General features: G+C 36.3%; 1 protein-coding gene across 9 annotated transcripts in view; it reads left to right on the forward strand.

Moving 5' to 3' along the window:
• TENM3 (teneurin transmembrane protein 3) overlaps positions 1-25,538 on the forward strand; it is a 3,393,579-nt gene that overhangs the window by 3,239,397 nt on the left and 128,644 nt on the right. For all 9 annotated transcript variants that reach the window (XM_072622672.1, XM_072622671.1, XM_072622669.1 and 6 more), the window contains one exon: positions 8,008-8,193. In XM_072622672.1, the coding sequence (XP_072478773.1) occupies positions 8,008-8,193 (186 nt within the window). The remainder of the gene's footprint in view (positions 1-8,007; positions 8,194-25,538) is intronic.

Below are 25,538 nucleotides of genomic sequence, written 5' to 3' on the forward strand. Positions count from 1 at the left end.
AACAATTATCAACATGGTAGGGAAATAACTGTTTTGCATAGTTCATCTGTCATAGGTGGAAAAGCTTATGCTTTGTAATTTTTGCTCTGATCTCCTCAAAAGATCCTAAATTTCACACAAATAGTTTAGCCAGTTTTCCATGAAAATGACAACAGGCCACAGTTGGCTAATGCCAGAGTCCAAAGTTAGCTAACAGTTGGTTCAGCTTTCTTTAGTATAGGCTTCCCTGGGAATAACTACGATATGTTCCTGAGGCTGAAGGGGGATGACAGTTGTCATCATATTAACATGGTGACAGCGCAGCACCCCATGCCTAGCTTTCCCATGTTCCAGGGAAATTTGGGGGGGAGAGGGGAGAATTAGATGAAGTTAAGCTGTATCTGGCATTTTCAGGCCATCCCACATTTTCTCAGCAAGAGAATATTGTAGTATTCCCCCTTCTCTCCAAGGTGGAAAGGGGAGGACAGGGTGGCTAAGCTCTCTTCCACACATGGGTAATTCCCACCTAGGAGGGAAGAAAAAATAGAAGATGTTGTCTAATTAACCCTCCCATTGATCTAATATTGCAGACTTACTAGTGCTTCTGTTGTACAAATTGAATAAAATGAAGTTTAATGATCTTATTGAGCACCTTGGAAGGTTCATGGGGGTCCAGTGGAACTGACAATATAGAACGGAGAAAAGGGGGGTTCCCAGAAGGCCTCAAGGGGGGATTCCACAGCAGCCTTTAAGAGCCTTGAGGAAATGGCCTCCAGCTGGTGCTGATCATTGGGTAGTTGGGAGACAAGTCTGGGAGTACACTGGGAAGAAGAGACAATGAGTGTGTTTGTGGTTGCTCACTGAAATATAACTGAAAAATGAGAACTGTATTTGGGGAGTGAGTAGAATGAGGTGTGGCAGGCAGATACTTAACTAGCTATGTGACTCTGGGCAAGTCATTTTACTCTGTTTGCCTCAGTTGTCTCATCTGTAAAATAAGCTGGAGAAGGAAATGGCAAACCACACCAGTATCTTTGCCAAGAAAATCCCAAATGGGGTCATGAAGAGTCAGACACAACTGAATAAAGCATCATACATGTATAGGATAAAAGACCCTTACTCAAAATTTTAAATAAATGAAGAGGCTTCTCGATAAGAACAGAAAATGATTTATTACAATTCTTGTGAGAAAGGGGCATCTCTCCACCAGGATGGGGCTAATCTGATGGGAAGAGGCAATTTACAGAGGATAAGAACACCATTATATACCCTAAAACAGAGAATCCCACCTCCCCACTATCCCTCCTCTCTATTGGCTGGGAGGCAGGCTTACAGTCTAAGCACGAAAAACTAGACAAACCCTGAGAAATATTCACCTGTCCCAACACACTTCCTTATCTCTAACTGCTGATGTGGCTGTTTTATAACTAAGGTAAAAACAGGGAGGACGTGGGAAAGGAGAGCTTGTACTCTTGGACTGTCGATATGGCAACAGTATAACAAACAAAGGGGAGATTTGAGTAACTTCCAAGTTTCAACTACAGTCCACAGCACTATCACAAAGAAAGAAAGGGGGGATGGAGGGGCCCCAACTGACTGCCCACAGGCCCTGGATTCCTGAAACTCAGGTATCCAGGAAGAAGCCTTATGGAAAAGAAATTTTGTTTAGAAAATACAATATTCCCATATTTTTTATTATGAAAAGCCTTCACAATATCCTCATTTCACTCAATACATATACATATGCACACACACACGCACACACACATATATACACATGCATATATAATATAACGTGTGTATATAAGATCATCCCTCCTAGGAGAGAACTACCCATATATATGGAAGAGAGGTTAACACCCCAGTATCCCTCCTCTTGCCTTGGAGAGAAAGATGAATGCTACAATATTGTCTTGCCAAGCAATCACACAATAACAGCCAGATATAGCTTGACTTCATCTAATTATTCCCCAGATGTGTGTGTGTGCATATATATTTATGTATGTACATAGAGAGATATAGACATAGCTGGAGGTAACAGCAGAGGAAAAGCTCTAGCAATTTTGGCCCTCTGTGTGGATTCCTTAAGGAGAGAGGTCATGCTTTCTATTTCTTTTTATATTTTCTCCCTTTTCTCATCTTTCCTGTCCCCACTCCCTCTTTTATTCTTCACCCATCCCTTTCCCCTCCCCACACATACAAACAAACCTTCCACAAAGAGAAGCATTTTTGGCATTTTTGAGGCAATGCTGGATATCAGGTAAGGTGCCCATCCTGGAGTCAGGAAGACACAAGTTTGAATCCTATCTCAGATCCTTATTCTTCGTGTGACTTGCTATAGTATGAGGGGATTGGACTTGAGAGCCCCAAAGATATCTTCCAGTTCTAAATCTATAAATTTTTATCAAGGCCAACCCTTTTGTTTTACGGATGAGGTATCTGAGGTAAAGACAAGTTAAATCATTTTCCCAAGGCCATGCCTTGGGAAAGAGCTCTAAGATTCTGATTTCAAGCAACCTACAATCTGGTCAGAGGGACAGAGCTTAAATGCTTGAAGAGTTAAATAATAACACAAGATAACAATCAACAAAAAAGATGTTCCAAGGGAACTGGATGTTGAATTACAGCTAGAATGAATCATAAGCTCATAGATTTAGAACTGAAAGAGACCAGCTAGACTAGGGTCAGATAGTCCAACTCTGTTGTTTTTTGTTGTTGTTCAGTCATTTCAGTCATGTCCAACTCTTCATGACCCCATTTGGGATTTTCCTGGCAAAGATGGTGGAATGGTTTGCCATTTCCTTCTCCAGCTCATTTTACTGATGAAGAAACTGGGGCAAAAAGGGCGAAGTGACTTGCCCAGGGTCACACAACTAGTATGGCTCTAAGGCTGCTTTTGAATTAGGGTCCCTCTGACTCCAGGACTACATCTCTATCCATTCCGCCTCCTAGCATCTCTCTGTTATTTTATTACATATGAGGAAATTGGCTCATGAAAATGAAGTAGTTTGCCTAAGGTCACATCGCTATTATCGGACCAGAACTCAGATTCTGGACCATCTAACTTTTTTCTTAATTTTATCTTTTATTATGAATTGAACAGCCATCAACACACATATGAACATTTCAGTAGATGAGAGCAAGAAAGACAATTTCAATGAAATATGACCTTCTTTGATGTGTTTTTTTAAGTGATAGTAAATTTAACAAAGTAGAAACAGCAGCATCCTGCCTGTCTGTGTACCCTTCTGAACTTCCTTCTCACTTCTGGATAGTCTGTTAATGCTTCATTGACTGTTTTTTTTCACATCACTAACACTACCCACTAACTCCCACTCCCTCCTAATAGAAGCCTTCACTTATAACAAATAAAAATGTTCTAGAAAAACAAGCCAGGCCAATGATTATGTGTGAAAATGTGTTCTTGTAAGGCTCTTTCCACAACATCAGTAGCTAAAATTTAGATAGTGCTTTAAGTGTTCAAAACACTTCCCTCATCACAGCAGTGAAAGTGACCATTGCCAGAGAAGGTGATGACTTACCCGAAACCCAAGCCATGCCATTTAAGTATTAAGTGGCAGAGCTTGAGATCCCCAAACCTTCCACAACTTCACACTTTGCAAAAGCAGAAATACCATGAATTCAGAGGAGCTGGAAAGATTGTTACAGGCTAAAGGATCCTAGTATGGATGATGATGCCCTTGAAGGAGGGACGGGGTTGGGTGAATTGTAGAGACATTGGATACGTCCATGCAAATGGACAAGTCAGACCCAAAACACAGAAGGAAAGAGCTCAGTAAGGTGGCAGCAAATAGGCCAGTTTGTCTGGAGCAGTGAGATCTTTGTTTTGGTGGAGTAGGGAGGCTAGCAACATTGTGGAAGGTCTTGAACAACAGGCTAAAAGGGTGAGGTGAAGGGAAGGTGGGAGATTATTATTATCATCACCTGGGATTGGTAGAGTAGCCACATAGGGCAGGGCACTGTTCTAAGTGCTGCTCTAAATTCACCAACTGCTTTTGTAAATGTAGTCCATAATAGCAAAGTTCACAGTGTGTAATTAGCCATTTCTGTTGAGTATGAATACATTTTCTTCTTCTAAAATAAAGACAGATCTGTTAGTCAGTCAATAAACTAGCATTTATTAAGAGCCTATTCAAAAAAAGGAGCCTATAGTGTTCTAGGTACCGCTTTGGGGACAGAAACATCATCCATAACCTCCAGGAGATCACAGTCTGATGGGGAAGGCAATATGCAAACAACTTAGTGCTAACAAACTATAGACAGGGTAAACTGAGCATAATTAACAAGGGGAAGGCACTGGTATTAAAGCGGACTGGGAAAGACTTTCTGCAGAAAGTAGGACTTCAGGAAGGTGGGGATGTTACGGTGTAAGGGGCCAATTAAACTGATGGGTGGATTTTGTTTGTGATATTTCAGTCTGAAAACCATCATGGTTCCAGTGGATAGAAAGCTGATCTGGAAGCAAAAAAAACATACTGAGCAAGGCAGAGAACTTGTCAGTGTCCTAAGCAACTCTCTCAGATCGTGAGTGGTAAAGAAGGTGCCAACCTCCATTAGGAGAGGGAGCCTCTTATCTCAGGAGTTCCTCATACTAATGAAATTGCAGATCTAGACCAAACCCCAAGTCCAGGCCTCTGTTTCTAACAGTATAGGAAATTCCTTGCATGGAAACTCATCTGTAACTTTTAATATTAGAGAGCAACTGGGTAGCTTACACATGGCACCAGAGGCAGCTAAATAGTATTGAGTCTGGAATCAGGAAGACCTGAACTCAAATCTGACCTCATATACTCACTGTGTGATCCTGGGCAAGTCAGTTAACCTCGGTTGCCTCAGTTTTCTCAACTGTAAAATGAGGATAATAATATCGCCTACCTTGCAAAGTTGTTGGAAGGATCCAATAAGCTGATATTTGTAAAAGCACATTGCACAGTGCTTGGCACATAGTTGGTATCACATAGGTGCTTATTCTATCACTTTCCCCTTCCCAAGGGCACACTGCTAGTCCTTCCTGACTCCAATGAGGCTCCTCTCTATTTTGCTGCCTCTGACATTCATATTACGCGTTGCTGTATCTACTTGGAACAGTCCACTTAGAAAACTAATCATATTTGCCAAAACATAATGTTTAACATTTATCTTGAAATTTGCTTCCAGTTTCCCCTTGCTATAATTCTTCACATCTTACTCAAATTAGCACCTCCACAAGTTAGCTAAACGTTTTCCCCACCCAAATCGTATTAAAGGGGTTGAGAGAAATGAACAAAAGTAACTCCCATTTAGAGAGTATTTGGTGGTTTATACAGCTGACATCAAGCCTGGCCTTAGGCTGGATCAGTAGCATAATTCCATTTACAGATGAAGAGGACTTAGTGACTTTCCCAAGGTCATACCCTGATAATCATTGGAGCTGAAGTCCATTGCTCCTGAAGACCCTGGGTCCAGCCCTCTACTCCACTACTACATCATACGAAGAAGTAGGTCAGTTTTTAAAATACATAAATCTTAAGGACTATGGACCTTGCATTTTTTGTGAACCAGTAATATTTCACTGTGAACTCACAGCTAGGCGCAAGGATCTAAATATTTTTTATAGAAAAAACTTATAATAAGAACAACAAAAATTAATTTAATCCATACTTGTGAAAGAGAATTGGTATGAGCTGAAAACAGATTTAGAATATAAGCCTTAATTAAAAGATTAAATTAGCTGCAACAAAGTCTTCTAGTTTCAGATCATTATTTTATATGTTGAAAAATCATGGTTCTCACGCATGTCATTACATTTATGCCATCAACAACAAGCAATATTTACTGAGTGCTGTACTAGGCCACTGTGGGCTCTATCCTAAATACTGGAGATAAAAAAGCAAAAACGAAGCAGACCCTGACTTTAAGGAGTTTACTATCTATTGATACAATATGTACTTTCAAAATGAACAGTTTTCACTGTATACAAAAGGACTGTGATATAGTTAGTATGAAAAGAGAAAATATTTAATGCAGAGTGAACTCTTTCTGAGCTCTACTAGCAACGGTCTTCCATGTTCACACGTGGACTGAAACCTTATTCAGAAGCAATAATATATAACAAAGGTTGCAAAATAAAATGTATTATGTGTTCATTTTCTGAAGAACTCAAACGTGAAGTCTGTCTTTTCTTAGCACAACTAAGGAATTTGATCCTTAAAACGAACAAGCAAGAAATCTGGTCATTTATCCTGTGTGTGAATTAAGGCCTTGTAACTGTCTAATTATGAATCGTTAAACTTGCTTCTGAAGAGAAACTCCGTTATCACCTGCCATTCTTGAAGTTAGAAAAATGACCTTCAGATATCTGAATTCAGTAAATGAATGGCTCTTTCCATAAAGAAACATTTGGTTAAGCTACTAAAAGAGGAGTGAATTATTTCCATCAGAGAGTTTAAAGGTTTGAAAGCCACAGAGCTTTCCTGTATCTTCATCAGCAGTTTGTCCATTAATTAGCCCTCCAATTCCACTTCAATTGAATTAACTCTAATTAATAAGTTCATTACAAAGATTGACGCACCTTGCTCAAAGCTAGTGTGCTAAATGCTGATAAACACCTTCACCCTAATGAAAAATTGATTAGATTGAAGAGAAAGGGTGCCTCTGAAATAAACCTTTCTCTCCTGGAGCTGAGTTGATGTTATGTTGCTCTGAAGTTAATCAAACCATCTTGGATCTCTTAATCAAAAATTTAATTCAAAGTAGATAGAAAATGTGGCAAGGAGGAAAAAAATCCCCACCAGCTCTCTTCCTGTAAACATTTCTGACTGTTTCTTATAAGAAATATCACAGCTCCTTGATGTGGTATTTAATGTTCTATAACTCTTCAAGACAAAGAATTATGGTGTCCAAGAAAGAAACTATAGCCAGTGAATGAAGAAACCAGAAACAAGCTACTTTATATGTAGGCTGTTCCAATTATTTTTTTAAGGGAAGAAAAATAAGGCTTGAACTCTAGTTTCTATTTCAGTGAAGAATAATTTCAGCTTTTTATTGTTAAGCTCATTCTCTTTTATGAGAAGACCAAAACTGAACAGAATCCTCTCACAAACAAAAAGCAGACTAACTTTATTCTGTGAGGTTGTAGAAATCGCTTCATGTTTCATTATGGGGTTTATTTATTTGTCTTTCAGAGGACAGCATTGCTCAAATGAAGCTTTTAAAAATACTGGACAAACCACAGTAATCTAAATGAACATCTCAAATTCATAAATTCTTTGGGGGGAGGTGATCTAACCATAGATTTTGGCCCAAGAACCCCTTTGGTCTTAGGAATCTTAATAGCTACAAAAGAACGTGTTCCACAGTGATGTACTAATATGTTTCTTAAACAGTCTTTCTATTATTTAAGCTAAGCTACTCATAGCTGTCAACAGCACAAATTTACTGAAAAGGAAAAAGAACAATCTCTTTTATTTAGCCAACATGTCATCATATCAGAAGCAAGATAATGTGTTCACTGGAGTATATTATTTTTAATAATTAAGGGGAAAGGAAGATATCATAGAAATGAATATTTTTAAAATCTGAAGGATAGCTTTATTAATTGTGGATATATATAGAATGTCCTTTTTATTCTTGTTGCAATTAGACACCATTAAACACAATTGTCCCAGTATGGTTAAAATTATTCACTAAATTTTAATTGACATAAGAACACATATTTCCAGCTGTAAATGAAATAAGTGAATATAAAATTACTCATACTTGATGAAAGTACTACAGATACTTTAGTAAGGTAGCAAGTAAGGTAATGGGTAAACAAACATAAACAAAAAGTTAAAATTCCATATCTATTCATCCTTCATACCAGAAATTGCATTTCATCCATATAATTTTATGATTTTATTTCCAAAGATGTTGCTTTTTCACTCTCTCAAATTGGAGTTTAAGGTGTAGCACTGCTCATTAATTTTGTCTCTCTCTTTTACTTGCCCCCCTCCCTTTTTTTCTCTGTCTCCTCTCTTTTCAATATAGAAATATGCTCAGTGGACTGTGGCTCACATGGGGTTTGCATGGGGGGAAGCTGTCGCTGTGAAGAAGGCTGGACTGGCCCAGCATGTAATCAAAGAGCCTGCCACCCCCACTGTGCGGAACATGGAACCTGCAAAGACGGGAAGTGTGAATGCAGCCAGGGATGGAACGGAGAGCACTGTACCATTGGTAGGCCTGCTGTACTTTCATATCTATCTTCAACATAAAACTAAAGAGCTCAGACTGTTGGCTTTCCCTGCCTCTGAAATACAGTGCTTTGAAGCTTATTCCTTCAAAGCATTACTGCCTGTCATTCTGCATAAAGGAATTAATATTTTAAATAAGGATATCATTATATAATGGCTATTCAGTTCCTTTCAGACCTACTGCCACAAATGCAGGGCATAAGAATTCTTCCTTCGTTATTTCATTTGCGATGGCCATGAAAATTGACTCCCATGGAGAAAGAAGATACTCTTCCTATTTATAAATAGACCTTCATTATAGTTACTGTCTCATTTTTATATGCTGCCATTGTATCTCTTGGTAACTGTAGCCATATTTATTTTTTTTTACTTTACAATATCCATGATTTTACTGGTACGCCAGGTATAGTCATCCCCTTGCTGCCTTAGCAGATGCTTCTTTTGTGCTATTTTTTTGTGACCATAAAACTTGTACACCCATAAGTCAATCCTCTAGGCTGAGCCTTAGATGGACAGTTTGTCTTCTGCTGGCATAACTTCTAAGACCTCGCTGCGACTTCTATGCCACATTGAAGCAACCAAGTTAAGACTTTCAGGAAAGATTTTTTTTCCTCAAAAAATTCCAGAGCTGCCATCTTGTTTGCCTTTTATGCTCCTGAGCCTTTATTTTTATACTTCTCACTATATCTAGTACAAGAACTAGATCAAATGCAAAAACCTAGTTATTCAAGAATTTTGTGTTGGAAAACATCATATGAATATATTTGGTTTCTAGACATACATTTAGGTCTAAGGGCAATAAGTTAATAACAGAAAATATATTTTAGCATTCTAATGTCAGTTGTTTGTTGGGGATCAGAAAGCGTCCGGAGGTTGTCTGTTCCCATATAGTCAACATACTCACCTTCATTTTTGCCATATTTATTTTCCTACAGTAAAAGCATCCAGTGAGGGGGGGAAGGGTGGAAAGGGAACAAGCCAACAGTAAAGGTAAAAGTAACTTTCCAACCACTCCAGTAACATGTGGAATAATTGCAGGGAATTTGATAAGCTAAAATATTCCGTTATCTCAAGGTACCTGTGCTTCCCTCTTTATCATAGTATTTGCAAAGATCCAGAAAGTACATTTTCTGATAAAATATTTCCTGGGGACACAAACTTATTGGCTAGAACCCTGGATGATTTCTTGGGAAAATGTTTAGGTTATTAGTCTCTATATTTTATTTCCTATAAGAATTTGTATATTCTGGATAATACCAGAGGGAAATTGTATTCAACTATTCACCATAAAATATTATAATTGAATGAGGGCTGAATTATTGAAATATTCAATATTATTGAATATTCAATATTATTGAAATATCCAAATATTATTGAACATAATAATATTATAATTGTATGCATCTTGCAACATACATTCAAATATTTACTATAAAATGTTATAACATGTAAATTTTACTACAGAACATTATAATCATAAAATTAGAGGAAGGTCCTTTCTGATCTTCTTTAACCCTTAAATAGCTTATGGAAAGTCTTGTAATTTAGATTTAACCAAAAAATGAACCTTCTGACCATGGGACTGGGTCAAAGCTGGAAACTGTTAAAGACTAAACCGGGTTTCCTTTGTTCATAAAGTGACTTTCATGTGTGATCAGCAGCAATGACTTGCCCATTCAGTAGCACTGAAATCAGCCTCAGTGTCAGGAGATATGAATTAAAATCTGTCCTCTGACCTGTACAGAATGTGTAACCCCGGCAAGTGGGACTGAAATTCTCAGTGCCCTCAGGCAGCTGTCCCAGGCTTGTCAGTTGTTGCAAAGCAAGTGCTGGTCTGACTTGGTAGAGGATCTATCTATATCTGCGTTTATCTGTCTATATCTCTATCTAAACCTGTATCTCTACATATGTGTGTATACATATAAAATTTTATTATCCTACTAAGTTGGGTAACAAACATTGATTAAGTACTTTTTAATGTGCTAGACACTGTGCTGAATCTGGGAGTTACAAAGAAAGGCAGAAACAGCCCCTGCTCTCAAGGAGCTCATATAGTTACATAGGAATTTTATATATTATGTAATTTTGTATTACATAATTACATGATATATATTATGTTTTCAACAAATGTTATTTCATATGTACAGATATATATATACAAATATATGCATATATAAGCCATGTTAATTATAGTTTTTGTTGAAAATATTAACGAGAGGAAGGAAGAGGCTCTTATACTGCTCTGTATTTTTGTACATGCAAAGGAATTCTCTCTCCTGCATAAAACTTCTCATGCACATGTTCAGCATATTTCAAGCTCTTAATAAATGCTTGTTCACTGATGAACATGATAACTGTGTGTGATTCTTGGGCCAAAAAACCTCCCTGGGCACAAAAGTCCGACGGATAATAGAACCTAGGAAAAAGATAATTCTCTAATGAGCATTGACCCTGGCATTTTCTGGAGTTCATAGCTTAGGGAGGAGAGGTAAAAACCTCCAGTAACTCTGATTGTAACATATGTGCATTATCTAATAAATGTATATGTAGCAATTTCCATATACATACATTTATTTATACATTTGAGAACACCAGGAAGTAATCAGTAGGCAAATTTAACTTGCCAAGAAGAAATTAATAAATCATTCTGTTATTGGTTATATGACCTTGGTGGGATTACTGAGGACAAGAGTTACACATCAAGGACCTGGTTTTGAACCATTTTTCCAAGGTTTTAGACACCAACAGGGCTTTTGTGAACTTGAGTTTGTAGGTCTTTTGTTTAGAATTTTTTTTTGTAACTAAGTTTGTAATCATTAAAATAATCATTATTTCTAAATATTTGCCTTCTGTCCATTTTAAATCCTACTAAGCATAAATACTTTAAAGGTAAAATGCCAGCCCTCATTCAAAAAATAGTAATTATAACAATCCCAAAAGTGTTTTATTCATAGAGGTGGAAAGTTGTTTTATTATGATTTTAGGGGGTGTTTGTTTTGCGTTTCATACCATTAGAATTCATTATTCTAACTCTTGGCCTACAGAAATCCAAATTGCCTTTTCTCTCACCCAAATGTACAATCCTACCAAGAGGAATAGGAAATGTGTTGAAAAAGACCTTTTTGAGTTGCAAATTTAACAGCAGGAAGTGTAGAGATGAAGTTAGCTATGGAGGCTCTACTGCTATGCATTTTCTATCAACTCAAACACTTGTGTGCCTTTCTGATAGAAACTGCTACTTGGTGGAAGAATGCCCATAAATCAGCAAGATTTTTTTTCCTTGCTCCATATTATGTGCCGTCTCATCATATACAAACAGGGAGGTTAATTGAAAGAGAGATGGAAGAGAAATTAAACAGTTAGAAACAAACAGAAGTTCTCAGTAGAAAGCAGAGAATATCTTTCATTAGTCATCTTACTGTCTCATAAACTCTGTGCATGCTTTCATAAAACCATGGGCATTTTGATAGTAAAATAGGTTATGAAATTAGAGGGTTCACTTAACACCCTCTCTACCTGACAGAGCCTGTCCGGATTTTTTGATTAATGGATACGTATTTTCTTCCCACCATGAATCTCTTGTGTCACAGAATTCATACATTTGTTTGAAGGTGCATTGCCCCGTGTTCTTGTACTCTTCCTGAGTTGAATATGACTAGCAGTATATGTGAATATTTTCAAATGAAACAAAAGGAAATGGTAATTTTTAAATCTCATAGCTTTAAAAATATTTGTAGATGTTAAATTTTAATGACAAGAAATTTAAAATATATTTAAAGTGTTTTATATAAATGCTAGTTACTGTTACATTATTATTACTAGTATGTAAAGTATTTCTAAAACAAATGTCATCGTTCATCCCTTTTTTAAAAGATGATAAAACTTAGATGCAGAGAAGATAGAGGATTTACCCAACACCATACCAATGTCACATATAAGTAGATAGGTCTTTGGCTCATTATTAAACTTGAACTTAGGCTACTGAACCACAAACATATCCTTTTGTGTCAACTCTGTATATCCATATATTTTAAATTTTTTTATATTTTCTTTTTTCCCCAATTGCATGTTAAAATGATTTTTATCATTTGGATTTTTTTTTTGTTTTAAGTTCCAAATTCTATCCATTCCCTCCTCCCTGAGACAATGAGCAATCATTAGATTGCTTAGATTAGATTAGGTATATAGGTTATACCTGTGCAATCATGTAAAACATTTCCATAGCAGTCATTTTGTACAAGAAGACTTGAAAGAAAAAGGATGGAAGGAAGGAAGGAAGGAAGGGAGGGAGGGAGAGAGGGAGGAAAGAAAGGAGAAAGAAAAAGAGAGAGAGATAGTATGCTTGAGTCAGTATTCAGATATTATCAGTTCTTTCTTTGGAGGCAGAAAGCATGCTTCATCATGAATCCTTTGGAACTGTCTTAAATCATTTTATTCCTGAGAATAACTGTCATTCACAATTCTTCTTTGTCCAGTATTGCTGTTACTTTGTACAACATTATCCTAGTTCTGCTCGCTTCACTTTGCATCTGTTATGTGATTTGGTACAGATTTTTCTGAAATCATCATGCTTGTCATTTCTTATCACGCAATAATATTCCATCACAGTAATCAGAGGCACAAAGACTGAACTCGTGTGCCTGATTTCATCCTACATGTTTTTAAAATAAGAAAATTTTGCAGCCTTCAGAAGGAAAGTAACAAAAATGGCTAAAAAATTGCAAATAAGATTTATAAATGGAAGTCAAAACAATTGGTATTTTTAATGTATCTAAATAATTTCCACTGAACAGTTTAAATTTGAAGAAAAAAAAAAAAGGAGAAAAGGGGGAATCTTAACACTGCCTTGACCCAAATCCTGAGTTTCTCACCAAAACCTTATCTGAACACATCAGGACAATTAAATTAGGGTATGCACTTATTCTTTTTCTTAAAAAAAGAAAAAGCTCTTGACCCAACTGCTTCACTGCTAAAGCTGATTGGAAGTTGCAGATACCAACTATGAAGGCCTATGTTTACACTTCTAATAACTGTCGTTCTCAAATACTAAATAATAGGGATCTACAACTTCTGAAGCCTTCCCTTACTGCTTTCCCCATCTATGTTCAGTAAACATTCATTAGGTACATACTGTGTGCCAGGCACTGTGCTAAACCTGCCTACAAGGGTCTCACATTCTGATTGGAGAGACAAGATGCAAACAACTGTGTACATACAATCTACAGGATAAATTAGAGACAGTCTCAGGGGGAAAGCACTGACTGACACTGAGGAGAACAAAGAAAACCCTCTTTCAGAGAAGGTATAATTTTAGATGAGACTCAAAGGAAGCCAGGAGGCAGGCCCATGTAACAAAACCATTGAATCCACTGGTTTGGGAGCAATCAAAGAGTTTGCTGACAAAATCATTCACTTCATACCTACAGACATTTTGGTCAATGCGTAAACAGAAGTATTAATGTGTGCCTTTGCATAAAGGGCAAAAAAGTGACTTTAAAATTATGGCCTGATACTTGATGGGTATATTAGAAGGAAATTCATTAGCAATTTCTTTTTATGTAGAATATAACTAGAAGAAATAAACTGAAATGTCAGCATACGAAGTCATATATCTAAAAAATGAAACAAAAAAACCTTCCTGGTGATAAGATTAAGTAAATACTGATACAGTCTTCCAAGGGAGTCCTTGCAGTCTCCACTCTAGCAAACTTAAACTGTACAATCAACCAGCATTCTTAATGTGTTTTTTTTAACAGTTTAAAATTTGCTTTTTGCTGTTACCTTAATAAGAGTCTCAACTACTCTGAATGCTTTTGGTAGGGTTATAGTTCTAGAAATCTATGACTTATGCTAGTTGCTGCTTTATTTTGGAAATTATTTTGCCCCAGGAATATACTATAATTTTTATTTTCCTTTTTAATTAGCTAGTGTATGTGTAACTTGTATTATATATTACGTAAATTTATATAGATTCTTCTAGTTGTTCCTTTAGAAGATGTCATAATTTTAAAAATATTTGTAAATGTTAAACTTTAATGACAAGAGTGAATTGGGTAATAGATTACAAGGTGAAAGGGACCTTAAATTCCATTTGGTTCAATTCCTTCATTTTACAAATGCACAGAGGCCCAAAAGGGTTGAGTGATTTGCCTAGGATCCTATAGCGAGACAGTGGCTAAAGCAGGATTTGAATTTTTTTTCTTCCTAACTCCAGATCACAACACTTTATCCATTATGTCATGTTGATTCTCAGTTAAATATTGGAGAATGTATTACTCCTTTGGAGTCACTTGGACTCCACTTAGAAAGCTATTGCTTCATCTGCTGCCTGGTAGATAGTGTGGTAAAGGGGAAAGAGTCCTCACCATGAAGAAGAGACTTAGATCCTATTAACTCATGTAACCTTGAACAAGTCAAGACTTCTCTGGGTGTCAGTTTTACTTCTACCACGAGGGAGTCAGACTCAATGATCCAAGGTCTATTAGAGTCCTTAATTATTAATCCTGCACTATAGAAATTCTTGACTTTTTGTGTATTATGGACCTGGTGAAACCTTGGAATCCTTCTTCAAATAATGTTTTGAAAGCATAAAATAAAATACATAGGATTACAAAGAAACAAAAGTTAATGAAAATGAAGATGGCATTTTTTTTCATCCCATATTCCAGGAACACTTGAAATCTCATCACAAACCCCCTGAACAAACCCCATGTTCTATCTAGTTCAGTAGCAGACTTCGATTAGAGTCCCAATTTCCCCATTTGCTAAATCTTTAACCTTGGGCAAGCCATTTAATTTCCTTTCTATAAAAGGATTTTGTCAGTTTCCTAATCTGTAAAATGATTGGGTTGGATTCAGTGACAGGTTTTTTTTTAGTTCATGATATCTATAATTTATACTCTCTAGAGCTGAAAAAGTTAAGATACAAAGTCTTTATGATTTAATCATTATGGGGCTACTTCCAGATGTATCCTGTCAATGATTTACTAAATCTAAGGAGTTGCCTGAGGCAATAAAAATTAAGTGACATGCTTACTGATAAATGTATTGATGTTCAGTTGTGTCCAAACTCTTCATGACCCCATTTGGGATTTTCTTGGCAGAGATACTGGATGGTTTGCTTTTTCCTTCTCCATCTCATTTTACAGATGAAGAAACTGAGGCCAAAAGGGTTATGTGACTTGCCCAGAGTTACAGTCAGTAAGTTTCTGAGGCTGGATTTGAACCCAGGAAGATGAGTCTTCCTGACTCCAGACTTGGTGCTCTATCCATTCCATCACCTAATAATTTAAGAATAGATTATAATCCAAATCTTCAGTAGACTGCTGTTCTAGCCAGTACACCTCACTGCCTACCAGATAATGGGCTAAACAGTAGTTTTCTAATTGGGTCCCATGTTGCTTAATAGGACTAATATTGCTCCCCAAATCTTTAGTTTGCTATAAAGCTAAGGTTTTTTTCAATATTTTCGTGTATCTTGGACCTCTTTGCCAGTCTGGTGAAACCTATGGATCTTTCCTGAGAATAACATGTTAGGTTTTTTTTTTTAATTAATACTTAAAGGAAATGCTGAATTTCAGTTAGAGGTTAGTAAAGAGAAATATGTAATTTTTTCTTCTACCTACATTCACAGACACTTCACCCCTCCACCTCAAAATCTATCCATAAAGTCTATGGATCTCATATTAAGAACTACTGTTCTAAAGGAACACTTTGACAGGATAATCATGGAATCATAAACTTAGAACTAGAAGGGATCTTAAAGGTCGTCAGATCCAGCCCGCTTATTTTATAGATGAGGAAACTGAGGCATAGAAAGGTAAAGTGACTTTCCCAGAGTCATCTAGTGAGTAGGTATCTGAGGCAGAATTTTAACTCAGTTATTTCTGAATACAAATCAGGCATTTATACACTATGAATTGATGGCACATGAATAACATAAGCTACAAAAACAAAAGTTAATTGAAATGACAAATAGAACTTACAATAAATGACTGGTAATAGTAATTTCCCCAAATACTGGGACGACTTAACTGTTAGTTACAGAATTGCAAAACTGCAACCCCATCAACATAATTCAAAGCAGTTGAGAATATATTAAGTTTACGGGAAAATGTAAAACACTTTTTTAAACCATAAGAATGCTATTGATAACACTCCTTAAGTTTCTTCTAGAATGGAGATTCCCAAACTTGGCTGAGTAGACTTTGAGTCTTTACTTGCTCTCACCCCCAGGAAGTTATTCTTTTGTCTTACCTCTCTCCCATTTCATCTTCTTTCTTCTAGGATCCTTCCAGAAACAGTTAATAGAGTTAGCAGAATAATCCAAGGAATAACTTGTTCTAAGCATGAATATCTTACCAAGAAGTATTTTTTTTGAATCATGTTGATATAAGGAAAGGTGGATTCCTTTGTGGTATTTTCTTCTAGTCATGTCTCAAACACTGAGTTGTTTATTGAGCTACATTGATTTTCATGTACTTTCAGGCAATTCAAATGGAAATTTGGCCTAGGGGAAATCCTAATTCCTTTAAGCTACAAAAGACCAGCTATTTGTTTTTATTCTAATTCTTTAGTACATTGGGAAACAAGATCATTAATGATCACAAAGACATGCTTTGTTTGTTCAGACAAAACTTAGACATGCAGTACTCAGCATACCTCTGTTAAACACCAGGGTTGCTCTGGGCTTTAGGATGCCTGAGATTGGAAATTGAAAATGAAATACATACAGCTGGGGAATTATCTGCTAAACAATGAAAAAAAAGAGATCAAAACCATTGCCAGTGTGGACAGGCTTTGGTTTGGCACAAAAGTTTCTTGTCTCAGGATCTTGTTGAAAGCAGTAATGTTTTGGCTATTATTTAAGAAAGTAGAGGATATTGGGGGGAGAGGAGATTTGACAACCTGACCAAACTTTAGGAAGTTTTTTACTTAGATAATGAAATCTGGTAAAGCACTTCTTTGAATTTTGAATGTTCCTTACATTGGGAACCAATACCAAAACTATAAGGAATTTGGATGTGTTCAAAAATATGGTTTTTTTTCTTCCTATAAGGCTTTTGGAGCTCATGTTGCTATAGCACATTTACAAAAAGAAACAAAAAATCGCTGACAAGTCTGAGGAAGGGAGTACAGAGTACTGCTACATCCATTTTTACAGATATGGAAACTAAGGCTCCAGTAGTTTAAATAACTTGCCAGCTAGTATCAGAGTTTCAGAGCCAGGCCTCAAACCTGACCTTCTCCTGAACTCAAGTCCAATGTTCTTTCCATCATATCGGAGGTGTCAAACTCTATCGGAGTTTCCATCTGAAACAGGGATTAACAAACCAAACGTAAGGATCCCTGTAGGTCAAATATTGACTTAGAAAACCACATATTAAATCTATGTGTTGTATTTTTATTTATTTTGTTAAATTTTCCCAATTGTATTTTGATCTGTTTTTAGTGCACTCAGGAAGAGCCACGTGTTTGACACCTCTGCATTATACTGTACCACAAGAGTAGAACATTAATTTCACTAGCCCACTCTGCCCCAGCTTCAGCACTTAGGACAGCACCTGACACCTATTAGGCTCTTCAAGAAATCTTGTTGATTAACTAATTGCAGATAACTTGCTTCTAAGAGCAAGGCTATCTAAGATAGCTAAACTATCATCTTCAAAGTAAACTCTGCTAGAACAGATAACCTCTTGAGATCCCCTCCAACTCTATGAGTAATGATGAATATTTTGTGCCGAAGAACATAAGGGCAGAAGGAATCTCTTTTTTTGCTCTGGTCCCAGGAGAGCCTGTTGAAAATACTGCTCTAAGATGAAGGTGAGAATCAAGTTCATACATTTATTAAGTATCAGCCATTTTCTGAAAATTCAGGCCAAGCATTAGATTGATGTTAGCTCCTTCTTTTGAGTTAACATTTATATGGTATAGTATTTGGAGCCACCAAAAATTAATTTTTTTTCTCATTTTTACACTGCTTTATTCACTGAAATATTTTCACATACTGTACTTCTATTATTTGTAATCCCTTCAGAATTGGTATTCCTTAATGAGGTCACTTAATCTCCTCCTTTTTTCTAAAAATGCAGACCTAGTTTTTCTGACCTTTCTGAATGATGGGGTTCTTTAATATTTAGGTTGTCAGTACTCTTCCCTATCTCAAAATTTTTTACATGCTTTAATGTTACAATGATCACATTTTCTCCAGTATCTAGGCATTTTCTTTAAAAAGAAGTGCTTGAGTGGTAGATGCTACTTTTTGTGAAGGTAATTTCCATATTTGGACATTTTAACCACCATAGCCATCAGAGAGTCTTCTTCTTTGGTGTTTGGGCATAATGAGCTTCCTAGACATTCTGTGTTAGCCTTTTTGTCATAATTCTCTTATCCTCATATTTATCTCTTTCATTTTGAATCCTTAAATTCAAATGATGCCTACAGGGAATACTAGTTTAAGTCCTAACTTAAGTCATAACATAAGTGACCAAACCGTGAGTTAGATAACTGTCTGCTTGATAAAGATCATTACAGTAAAGCAGTTCACTGTGGAGTTCTCACTGTTATAATGACAAAAGAAATACAAATGACTAATTTCAGTGTGTTGAATAGATGTGACCTTCATTTGGAACTTTGCTTTTAAGCTTCTGGGCCATTCCCTTTTCTCCTCTATTCATATATACTGTCTACCCAAGTTAATGGGACATCCCTGAATTTCACCTTATTTTCATAAATACATTCTGTGGAGAAATGACATTATTAAAGTTGATTGTTTCAGCATTTTTGCAGCCCTGTGCAGAGGGTCATCAATTGTTGTCCGATACAGAGTTATAACTTCTCTTGTTTTGTTAGAGATCTCTTTGGTCTCATAAGAGCTAGAAGAAGCAAAAGGACTTGGGATACAGAGTTGGAAGCCTAAGGTAGCTAGCTAATACAGTAAACAGAGCACTGGCCCTGGAGTCAGAAGGCCCTGAATTCAAATGTGGTGGCCCAAGACACTAATTAGCTATGTGACCTGGGCAAGTCATTTAATCCTGATTGCCTATTAAAAAAAAAAAAAAAAGATTTGGGAGCCCTGGGATTTACTCTCAGTTTTACACCCAATTTTGCTACATAACGTTGGGAACAATCACTATACCTAGAACAGCATGAGATTTTAATTTAAAGTCAGAGAACCTGGCTTCAAATCCCAGCTCTTCTACTTACTATCTGTATGACCTTGGACAACTCACTTAACCTCTTTGAGTCCAGTTTCCTCATCTGTACACTAAGGAAGCTGAGAAGTTAAGGAAAATGAAAAGCTGAACTAGATAATCTCAAAAGTTCCATCCAATTTAAGATCCCATAATCCATTTGCCCAGTACTACAAACATAGGAATACTTCATCAAACCTAGAAGAGACTTCAGAGATCATGTAGTCCAGCCAGTTGTTGAACAAATTCCTCTAATTAACATTTCTGATAAGTTGTCATCCAGATTCTGCTTAAAGACCTCCAGCTCCATGGAACCCACTACTTCCTAACAATGTGCACTTCATGTTGATCATGAGATTATGATGTTTGACTCATAGCCATGTTGCATCACCAGAAAAATATTGGTATTGAAAAATAAAAGGTTTTGTGTCAAAAATTATTGAAAGCACTGAATAATTTCCTAAATACAGTTCAGTCTGCTCTCTATTTCTTATTCTGTTTTGTTTTTGTTTTTTGTTTTGTTTTGTTTTTGGAGGCAATTGGGGTTAAGTGACCTGCCCAAAGCCAGTAAGTGTCTGAGGTCAGATCTGAACTCAGGGTCCTCCTGACTCCAGGGCCAGTGCTATACCCACTGCACAACCTTGCTGCCCCTCTTATTCTGTTTTAGAGAAACTCATAAGGTTCCCCTCTCCAACTGCATGTACTAATCTAAACAATAATCAGTCTTTAACCACTTGGCTTTTAGGATGTAAAATGACAGATAGGGTTATCATCACTTTTGAGTGATTGGGGATCTAAATGAAGAGACCCTGTATTACATGGATGTTGATGCAATCAAGACAGTGTCATCTGCAAAAGAAGCATCGTCTCTAGGAAATCTTCCTTTGTACTTTATGCAAAATATCTTGCGTAATGCTGTTATACATTTTTGGTAAGCATTTATCTCCTTGTCTCTACCTTGTTTGGTAATTCACACATCCTATCTAGGGTTGTGTCTATCAAGAAATTTTGTGTAATTTTAATATATTTATTGGAGATACTTTATTGGAGAACAACTTTTTAATGTTGTGTTTTGTTCTACCTCCCAGGATTCTTGTGATGATCAAATGAGTTAGCATATCTGTTGTACAGCTTTTAGCATGGTACCGGTTCCTTAGTAGTCACTATATAAATGCTAGTTATTATTGCCATATCTTTCTTTCTGTCTACAAATGGCAGTTGTTTCTGGAATTGTCTGTACCTATTAGCCACTTGTATGATTGTAAAGATGTGGGAAAAAATTTTTTTGTGGAAGTCTATCAATTACCTTCTTGTTTTTAATCAAGGATACCTTAGGTATATACATAGACCATTGTCATAAAGATGTTGCAGAGTTAAGAGAGTAAGAATATGGGTTCATAATTTCTGGTGTCTTCTCAGCCACTTAAAAATAACAAATGTTATTTGTGAACTCTTCAGTTATTTTAAAATTTTCCTTTCTTTAAAATCTTGAAGATTAATCCTTGCATTCTTTTTAAAACTGCATCTCCCCCCAGCTAGGTTGTCTATATTAAGTCATTAAATCACCCTCCCTAACATCATTTCCTCAAGTTTTATTTTTATTCTTTATATAGCATAATGGATACCAAAATGCTGAATTCCCAATGAAGGGACTCTACTTTCTCAGTTACTTTAAAAATTCTGACTTTGTTCCATTCATATCTGTTTCTTACCCTGCTTCAGTTTTTACTCACAAATGCCTTTGGTTGTGACTTAGTTGAAATTTCAGATTTAGCTTGTGCAATCTCATTTTCTCTTGTACTACTTTTCATGTTTTATGAAGTAGTATTGTTCATCATCATCCATCTCTGTAACGTTTTGCAAATAGAATTGTATTTCATACTCCTTAGCTGCCATGTTTCTTTGTTAAGAAAATCAAATGTTTGCTGACTGGAGCTCTTTCAGCCACTTTGTTTTGGTCAAACATTCTACAGCAGTTAAAATTCTTTAAGAAATGATGATAATGATAGACCTTGTCATTACTTTTGTTCATTTTCCTTTTTTTTTAGAACCAGTAGCTTATTTAAGGAGATCATTTCAGAGACATTGTAATTGCATAAAGAGTCTTCTCATTTCTTCTGATAATTTCGTGTTAATTTTTATCTTTTCTCTTACAATTTGTTAACCTGACTTCTCTTTTTGAAATGATTTCCTCATTGGTAACTGAATCATTTCCTTTCAGTGAGGATTTTTAGTTCTATATTTCTGATTTTTTAAAATATTTGCCACCACCTTCTTTTTAAAGAAAGTGTATATGAAATACTAGTACAAATTTTCTGAGAAATATAAAAGCCTTTGATCGTTTTCAGAAGCACAATTAGAGTTGAGTAGTTCTGTGACTCAGCTAGTGTTTCTGTTAATTATATCTGTTTTCCAATAACCAATCCATCCAAAGCGGTGATGGTCCTAACCTTATTTGACCATCCTCATACCCCTAACTCAAAGAAAAAGCCCTTTTGTTAGTCATTAGCATGTCTCACCAGGCTCATTCATTCTGAGTTTTAGCACTCAAGATCATGTCATGCTTTTTTCATCTTTCTTTCCCTACTCTTGCTTTATGTACTCTCATTTTCTATACATCTTTTTAATATGAGTTAGCTGAGTTTCCTTTGTGTTTACATTGTTGGGTGTAAACAGATTTCCCCATTTTTCCTCTTTAGAGTCATTCATGTTTGTGTTATAAGAGTCTTAAGAATGTGTCTGAGTCAACTTTCTCTTAGTCTATGTGGGACTAAGTCCATGGGCCCTTTATCTTTCTCTAAACATTCTGAAATCTACGACCCCAATACCTAGGGTACAAAATCTAATTCTGATTGATTCTCCTTTCCTGTATCACAGCCTCTAAGAGAAAATGACCATACTCTCCCAAGATGCCCACATTACTACATCAGCATCTAGTTCTTCCTTATTATTTAGAATAGTATACAGTATAACTAGCTCCTCAACATTGTTTTGTGCATTTTGAAGAAGGAAGGTATCATTAAGAAAACTCCTAAGTTTGTCAGCTGATTTATCTGGAAGAAAGAGAGAGCTTCAATGGATTTATTAATGATTCCAGTCCTTATTACTCTTACACATACTATTAGGCAACTGGTTACACAGTTAATAGAGTATTAGACCTAGAGTCAGGAAGACCTAATCAAATTTGACCTTAGACACATATTAGCTACCTAACTCTGGCCAATTAATTTAACTTCTGTCTACCTCAATGTCCTTATCTGTAAAATGGGGATAATAATAGCACCTAATTCCCAGAGTTGCTGTAGAGATCAAATAAGATAATAATTGAAAAGTGCTTCACACAATGCCTAAACATATAGTAAGTACTAAATTAATATTAACTGTTATTATTGTTATTATCATACTTCTGTACCATGTTTGTGATGTGTTTCTCCAACCCTGAGTCTGTGTCATCCTTCTGGCTAATTGGAGAACAGCACATTCCCACCACTCTACTGTCCCCCTCTGATGATTCTTACTGATGCAGTCTCTCCCCCATCCCTACCATCCAATAAAATTTCCTAAATTTCTTCACATTAATACATCTGCTTAATGTACAGAATACTCCTCTACCAGACCTTTATTCTGTTTCTTTTGAATGTTGTATACCTCTCCATGTCTACATTCAAATCATGAGTCCCATCTCATGATGCGTTCTTATGTTAAGATCTCTAGTTGCAGATATGTTTAAGCATTTGAGGCCATGAGTTTTTTCTGTCTTCTTAGACCCATTCTCTTAAGAATATTGATTTTCTCCAGCGTGGAACAGAGATTCCACTAGTTCTAGAATTAGAGGATCTAGCTTTAGATTCTAGCTCAGTCATTTACTATCTATGTGAACTTGAGCAAATTCTTTACCTCTTTGGGTTTTGGTTTCCTAGTCTATCAAACGGTAGACTTGGTTGAGGTTTCCTCTTAGGTCTCTTAGAGATCCAACTCCTAGGATTCTATAATTTTGTATTCTTCCTGCATAATTATTGTTATTCTGTGGTTCTAGCTTGATACATACCATTTGGTGACTCAATTTCTCTTTTAATAACTTGATTTAGTAACATAAAAGAATGACACTAATAAAAAGGAATATGTATTTAAACTTTTTTCCATTTTAACATCATAAGCTAGAATCATTTGCAGCTCTTACCTACCTCTTCCATTGCCCTAATTTAGCTATCAGGCTAAAAAGCGAGGCAACAGAACATTTAGCTGAATTCTTCAGATGAAGTCACTTAAAAGTCTCACATGTAGTGGTTTAAAAAAATTCAAACTTAAAGTAAATTTTTATGAAAGGGGTCCCAAGCCCATGATTTTTGAAAATGTTAAATGGATGGATTTATATTATATTAAATCAAAGGGCATTTCCTTGGGACATCTAACATTGAATTCTGAATGTCAGTAAATGTTACCCATGGGAGTATATCAAGATTTCACTGCATAAATTTCCACCCAGGTCACTCACAGAAAACCTGTAATGATGAGTAGAATTTTAGTCCTTTCAAAGAGGATGTATGTATGCATGTATGCTGATGTTATGATAAACAGGCTCTGGTGTGTAGGGACTGTTCATGTGCATTTTCTCCCTAGATCACCTCCTGTGGGAAGGCTTTGGTGCCAGGGTAACAGCCAGGAAAATAATTCTCCCTATCCCCTTCTACAGTGTGCATGCCTGAATGTTGATGGCAATGGCAGTGATGCTTAGTGATGAGTGGGGCTTTTATTCCATTGTGGTCATTACACATTGGAGTAGCCTGGGAGGAAATGATTATTTTTGTGGCTTTATAATGACTTGTGTGTCACTGGGATGCTTGATCTGCTAAAGGTCATGGTCTACTTCTTCCCTTATGTCCTTAGTGTACAAGGTCCAGTTAACATATTTCCAATCTACATTCTCCTTGAATATTTGTTTCACACTGTGAAAAGTACTGTGGAACTCCAACTGTTCAGTATCAGAGAACATTAGAGCTCGAAGCCACCTCAGAGAACATCTAGTCCAACCCACTCATTTCACTGATGAGAAAACTGGGACTCAGAGACTTGCCCAAGGTCACACAGCTGGTAAAAAACAGAGTTAGGATTCACACCTCATTTTTCTGAATCAAAATCTAGTACTTTTTCCACTCTATTTTTAAAGTCTCCAGAACTGTGTTGGGTCCAGAAGCAGGTAAGGGGAGGGAAAGCAGAATGAACTTAAATTATTGCACTCTTCCTAGGGAAAGTTATGGGTCTGTTCATTTTAACTTAATTTTTTAAACCTAAGAATATTTTCAAAACCTGAAATGCTTGATGTTTTAGCTTTTTCTTTTTTTTTTAACATCCTTTAACTTTATTTCTAATCCTAAGCCAATTTTAATCAACAGTAAGGCTCTCACTGGAAATATAATCGCTCTTCCTGAATACATGGCAAATATATCCTGTGTCAAGTTTGCATTGTACTGGTTTATTAAAATAGACCCCTGAAAATGTTTATAAATGCTTAGCTACTTTACATTTAATAGAGGCATTACAGGTGAAGTTTAAGGGGTGACCAGAGGATATATTTATTAGAAAATGGTGAATTCTATTTTAAGTGCCTTATATCAAAGCCCTCTTGGGCTTTGGAAAATGATTTTTTAGCTTCCCCATATCCTTAACACCCTTAAACAAGATAAAAAATAATTTTACATGAGTTGCCTCTATTTCTGTATTATATGGATTTGTGATTTCATCAGTAGAGATACTCCTGCCATGAATATGAATGACAGCCTGTCTATGAATGAATGGGTGAATCAGTGAATGAATGAAGAGTATTGAATCAAAAGCATTTATGAGGCACTTGCTAGGTGATAAGCAGTCAAGACAAGAATCTAAAGGCCAACCAGTCCATGACTTCATGGAGTTTACGTTCTAGATGTAGATAGATGGTGTTTCTCCCACCCATCTCCTTTTCGGCTAACTTCTTGAGAAAGCCATTGATGTGTGCTGCCTCTACTTCTCCTACTCAGTTCAAAATTCTAAAATCTGGATTGTTGTCCTCATTAACTGAAACTGCTCTCTCCAGTCACCAGTGAGCTCTTGGTTGTCAAATCGAATGGTCTTTTCTCAATCTTCATCCTTCTTGACG

This window comes from Notamacropus eugenii, chromosome 7 (assembly GCF_028372415.1).
Source record: "Notamacropus eugenii isolate mMacEug1 chromosome 7, mMacEug1.pri_v2, whole genome shotgun sequence".
Taxonomy (NCBI): domain Eukaryota; kingdom Metazoa; phylum Chordata; class Mammalia; order Diprotodontia; family Macropodidae; genus Notamacropus; species Notamacropus eugenii.